This window comes from Eptesicus fuscus, chromosome 8 (genome assembly GCF_027574615.1).
Source record: "Eptesicus fuscus isolate TK198812 chromosome 8, DD_ASM_mEF_20220401, whole genome shotgun sequence".
NCBI classification, from domain to species: Eukaryota; Metazoa; Chordata; class Mammalia; order Chiroptera; family Vespertilionidae; genus Eptesicus; species Eptesicus fuscus.
The window spans coordinates 907,212-913,658 of NC_072480.1; the positions used below are offsets into that span (position 1 = coordinate 907,212).

Sequence of the window (6,447 nt, forward strand, 5' to 3'; positions counted from 1 at the left end):
ATTTTGTGGAAGAGCCACACTCAAGGGGCCAAAGAGTTGCATGTGGCTCTCGAGCCGCAGTTTGCTGACCAAGGTTTTAGGGATTTTGGTTTGCTCTTCCCTTGTTTATGAATATGGGGACAAAGAATACAGGGGGAAGTGGGGATTACAGGCCTGGGGAAATGAGCTATACAGGTGGGTTGGGCAACAAGGTTAATGCTCCCATGATAATGCAGTTCTTGAATAAGAATGGCCCACATTCCAAGGGTGACTCCCAGGTCCCGGGGACATATGACTCCCAGCCAGGTTAGTAAGTCCTTTCTTTGAACAAAAAGGGCAATCATGGTCAACAGCATAGTTAATATTTCCCATTACCATAAGTAGTCCCCAATGTTCTCTTTTTCCCCCATAACACTGGAAGGAACAGATCTGTAGAAGTACCCTATTGCAGTGAAAGTGTGAGTGTGGGGGGCAGAACTCCTATTTTATAAAGGAAAATAAAAATAGTACTATCACGTTAAAGCCACTGAAGGCTGCTGAGTTATTACTGTTACAAAATTGGTCAAGAAAATGCTTTAGGTAATAATTGGCTTTAAAATCTCAACGTTGTTAAGGGAAAATATATATAACTAAAATGAAGAGTATATTGTAAAAATTTTTTTTTCAGTCTAAATTATATATACCTAAACATAGTTTTCCAAAGTCTTTGGTAACTTAAAACTTTTAAGTTTGCCGAATTAAATAATAAAAATTATTAAATATCTAGGTAATTTGAAATAACAGAATACTGAAATAATATGAGTTTGCCTCATATGAAAAATCTAGAGGATAGATTTGTATCTATTAATTAAATAAGTCTTGTATTTTATTTGAAATATATCCTTAAAAATGTGAAAGTATTACTAATCTGAGAAATGCTAAGTATTTAACTTGCCACCTAAAAATTTGAGGCTTCTAAGAGTTAAAAGTTCAAACAAAGTTGGGATAAATTATATGGTTGTGATAATAGAATGCATGAAGTATGGAAATTCATTTTTGAGGAAAATAATTCTTGCATTTTCTCTGGGAAAATTAGTAGTTCAAAATATATTATAATCTTTATGTTTATGTGTGTCTTTGTACTATGTATGGTAAAATTTCAGCCTAGGATATATTTTATTGGCCTGAGGAAAAAAAGGGGGGAGGATTAATTCTATAGTCCAAACCAAATTTTTAATATTAAAACTGGTTTAAACTTAATTGATGTCTTTAGAATAATTCAAAGAGTGTGATATATAATCTTTGGGTTGTGTTAATTTGACAGTCTTTCCAAGTTCAATTTCATGACTTTAATCGAAAGATAGCTTTGGGACATTCCAAGGGCCCTGAAATGACTCAAGGATTTATTCTCTCTTCTTAAAAGAAATATTTTTGAACTAAATTAGGCCGATTTAATATACTTGAGATTACATGGGAAGCTTTGTCAAATAAAAATTAATAAGTATGTCCTACTTATATACACATATTTTGTTAAAATGAATGTTATAGGAATTTCAGTCTGCTTCAGAAAGGAACTTGAAAGATTCAGAGTCAAGTTCAAACAGGAAACTTTCAATGGGATAGCATGTGTCCAGTCAGGGACACCAGGCAAGCCAAGAGTGATGATTCTGTGTGTGTGTATGTGTGGGGTGGGGGGGTCCTGCCAGTGATACTCTGGGTATTTCCACATATTGGAAGTTTATAAATTATTTTCAATGCTCAATACACTGCTTGCAATAAGCCATATGCCTCATTTTAAAACCTTACCTATTATTTATCCTTTATGTGCTGAAATTATAATTGAATCTAAAAGTATACAGATTTTAAATTATTCTCTATGTCATTTTACAGGAATTATTATTTACCAAGAAATTGTTGTCTTGGAATGTTATATTTTATAGAAAAGCAAAGTTTTTTTTTTTAATCAAATCTATTACCATGCCACTTTTAAATTTTGTCATTCATGGATGGCCGTTGCTTTACTCTGAGCATTTTTTAGGTATATTATATCTTTAGAAAAATTTATGAAAAAGACTCTTACTTACTCTAAATTGCAGGCTTCTAAGCACATCATATCTTTGAACTGGATAAAAATTTATAGAAGGAATGAGTTTTAAAAAATACTACTGGAAAATAATCAGGATAAACAAAAATAACTATGGGGCTAAATGAATTGAGAATAATTATTCTTATGACTCTGTTTAAAGTACTGTTGATTTTTAAATCTTTTGTTTCCCAAATATAAGGAAAAGTAAAAAGCAGACATTCTGCATTGTAGGAAATAACAAATTAATAAAATTCATTTCACAGTACTCCCAGGAGACAAAGATTCAAAGACTACAACAACCAGGAGATTTTTGTCTTTTGGGAAATACATTAATGAAATACTCTCTCCAACAGTGTTAAAGGGACCTTACCTTATCAGGTACCTAACCACGAATGGACATTTGCCCCTGTCTCTGACACTGGCCTTCATCTCAAGGATGAGAAGCCGCTGACTACGGAGGAGGTAGACAGCCATCCCAAGACATCAACAAGGCTTGTCTATTCACAAATTAATGCTGCTCAAACCTTGTTCTTATATCGCCTAATTGTTATTGACTGCATGCATATAAAAATGATTTTTATACTGCCATTATCCTCCTTATGGTTTCCTAGTGGAAACAATACCTGTCTCTCTAGACCCCTTTCCCTATTAGACATGAAAATTTTCCCACCTACTAGACAGTGATATTCTGATTATTGCCTATGATAATGAAGTTAATGTTTTTGTTTTGTTTTTTGGCCACACACTGGTGGTCTCCTGTCAATATATAAGCTTTGGCACATTTTTTTAGGCTATATTTATTATAAAGGACCTACCTTGGACAAACCTCTCCAAGAACACTTCCCTAATAATTCCTCTGGTAGAATAATATATAGATCTAATCTAGATGAGTATTTTAGATGAATATTGTCTAAATATAGGAATGGATAAAATTAACTGCTCAGAAGAAAAATTGGGACTTCTGGATAATAGCAGATACTTGTTTTCCCTCAGATCCTTCTTATCTAATAATAGACATTTTCTGTTTCTAATCTGTGTTACTGGTTTATTATTGTTACTTTTATTCCTGGTATGTAAATGTTATACTAGATGCAGAAAAACAACTTGACAAATAGCAAAAAGACTCGGATCATGGTGGCTCAAAAATTAGAAATAATCCAGAATACTTTATAACAAGGACATATAGGATCTGGCTGCCTCTCATTTGCCTGCCCTTTTTGAATAATAATAATTCAACCTTAAATGCCATCTAAGGTTATGGTTTGCTGTAGGAAGCGGTTATAGGGTTAAGCCTCGGACTGACCTGCTGGCAAAGTCACAAACAAGTCCCAGCTTGGAGGGCACAGTCCTCCAAGCATAATTGAGCTTGATCTTGTAACTGCTCCCTAGATCTTTCCTGGGTAGCTAATGGGCTGTGGGAGGGGCAGCAAGTGCTGCCAAAACAAGTGAAACTTACAACAACATTGTAGATTACCTTGTTTGTCCCTGATTATAAATAAAGCATCAGCTTTGCAGTCTGGATCTGTTCTGTGGCCTCAGCAAGGCACAGAAGATCCACCTAGACCCAGCTTTTTCTCTTTGTCTATCATTTCTCCATCCTTCGTCACCCCTGCTCAGGCTCGCTGAACCCTTGGCTGTGCTGGCGTGGCACAGTTTGCCCCATCTTCAGTGGTCCACCTGTTAAGCAAAACATGCTGACACTGAGACATCCAAGGAATGAGCCTTCCTAGCACTGTTGGACTCCATTATCCAACCAAAAGGTTGGTCATCAGTGCATCCTTTGGATTGATTTATGACCAAAAGGGGGCTGTGTGGATGAAAAGGGGCCACATGCTGACCTGACAAGCTCAGGGGAGGCCTGTATGGCAATCCTGCAAATTCAGAGACTTAAAGTAACCACAAAGGATGGTCTGAAATTAAACTTTAACTAAAAGCAGTTATGGTGGGTGGTTACATCCTACGCCGGTATCTTCATTGACAAGGTCAATCTTTACCTTAACCAAGTCTATCTGTCTTTTTGCATCTATAATAATATACCCTTTGAAATGTCTGGGTAACTTGCAACTTCCCTTTTTCTGGACCCCTTGGGGCACAAGCTAATGTGCTGGGCGCCAGGACAGATACCACAAATTCCTTCATTATCATGTTAATTGTTCCTGCACCCACCTAAGTATGTGTTCATCATTTTACTTTTATCCAATCCCAGGGGTCTCTCCTCCTCCCCACCCCCCTCCGCCCATTTGCTTTCTCCCACCTCTTTAGTCTATCACCAATGGATTTCATGTAACCCACCTACACCCCTTTCCTTTGATTGCAATGTATAAATACAAATGTAGCCTGCCATTCTCCAGAACATTATCTCAATTCATTGAGGTTCTGCTTCCCAGCATATGTTGACATTTTGGCTCAAATAAACTCACAAAAATTCTGTATGGGTTTCAGTGATATTTTTTACCTTAACAATACATGTTCTGTCTGTTTTTGTATTGGGTTCTTATTGTTTTTATTATCAATTTATTTGAGTTCCTTCTATATATAAATTGAGGGTTTAATTTTTAAAAAGCACTGTTTTCTGTTCACCATCATGGTTAAAGCGAAGTTTTCTTTTAGTGCAAAAAATCTGTTTTGAGTCAGCACATAAAATTGAGCATACACATCTACGTCTTTTCTTTTCCAAAACCATATTAAGGTAAAAAGGAAAGGTATTTAAAAAATAAATAAATCCCACCTATTTCTAGAACAAGCTAACCAGACATTTGGAGATGGAATGCAATAGAAAGCTATTGGGATAGAAACTTCTGATTCAGGATTACACACCTAGAACACACTTTTGTCTTCTATTCTCTTCTTAGATTTCAGTGAAATGGAAGCAGTGCTGCCAACACAAGCTGTAGGAGCACTGTGGTGGGGTCAGGGAGGTGAGGAACTGTAGGCAGGCTTTGGTGGGGTCAGGGAGGTGAGGAACTCACTTTTATGTGGAAGGTTAAAACAGCAGAAAAAAACTGCAGTTACAAGCAAAAAAAATTCCGAGATATCCTAAATCAAATTAACAACAAGCCTGAGGGTGGAAAAAACATCATATTCATATATATATATATATATATATATATGTATATATATATATATATACATATATATGTATATATATACACACACACATATATATGATTTAAAGATTATAATACTTTTTATAATTATCTTAAGATATCAATTAAATTTAAACTGTTTTTTAATAAATCTTTATTGTTCAGATTATTACAATTGTTTCTCCTTATCTCCCCCCAGAGCTCCCCTCCACCCGGTTTCCACTCCACCCTCTGCCCTTACCTCCCGCCCCCCTAGGGGCTTTTTGTCTTTCAAATTGTTTTAAAATTCTGCTGTTAAAAATTTGGCTTCATTTAGTAATAATTAAACCCTCCTTAGAGGGCAAAACTTACATAACATTTATAAGTAAAACATAGTTATTAATTTTTCTTTGATAAAGTTTTCCACATGGTTTCAAGTATATTAGATCAGCTTTTCCAAGTTTAAATTTTAAGGCCCTCTAAGGAGGACAAAAAATTATTACTAAATAAAGCCAAATTGACAGTCGGTCGCCTACCGCGCTGGGTTGCCACGTGGACCGCGCTGCCGCCATCGTGCCAGCCCCTCGGGTTTCAACGAGGCTGGGTGACGCTCAAGAATAGGAGACGAGCAAATTTGGGAGCAGATTGGATCCAGCTTCATTCAACATTACTACCAGTTATTTGATAACGACAGAACCCAACTAGGCGCAATTTACATTGACGCATCATGCCTTACGTGGGAAGGACAGCAATTCCAAGGGAAAGCTGCCATTGTGGAGAAGTTGTCTAGCCTTCCGTTCCAGAAAATCCAGCACAGCATCACAGCACAGGACCACCAGCCCACGCCAGAGAGCTGCATCCTCAGCATGATTGTGGGCCAGCTTAAGGCCGATGAAGACCCCATCATGGGGTTCCACCAGATGTTCCTATTGAAGAACATCAATGATGCTTGGGTTTGCACCAATGACATGTTCAGGCTTGCCCTGCACAACTTCGGCTGACCTCCTCCAAGCCAGGCACTCATGCTGTTTCCTCCTCCCTCCTCTTCCAGATACTATTCACACTCCTCCAGATGCTCCAAATATCATACACAAATGAGCAGGACCAAGGTGGGAGCGGGCGCAGTGCGCTGCTGCTACCTAGGTATTGTGCACGATATTTGGACGCTAGACTAGTTATATCTGACAGGAGAAGTTTGTGTTGTACCGGTGCATGCCTTGGAAAGACTTAAATGATGAAAAAGGTTGTCTTTTTTTTTTTTTTTTAATCTACTGACAAGTTGCTCTAGTAACCCAAAGAAGTGAAGGAGAAAGCAGCTGTCTCACCGTCCAGATATTG

General features: G+C 37.2%; 1 protein-coding gene across 1 annotated transcript; it reads left to right on the forward strand.

Annotated features, from left to right (window-relative positions):
- Positions 1-203: 203 nt before the first annotated feature.
- LOC129150080 (nuclear transport factor 2-like) lies at positions 204-6,223 on the forward strand. The gene is made up of 3 exons (XM_054720271.1): positions 204-285; positions 4,897-4,962; positions 5,731-6,223. The coding sequence occupies exons 1-3, from the start codon at positions 204-206 to the stop codon at positions 6,108-6,110; spliced, it is 528 nt and encodes a 175-aa protein (XP_054576246.1). The 3' UTR covers positions 6,111-6,223.
- The last annotated feature ends 224 nt before the right edge of the window (positions 6,224-6,447 follow it).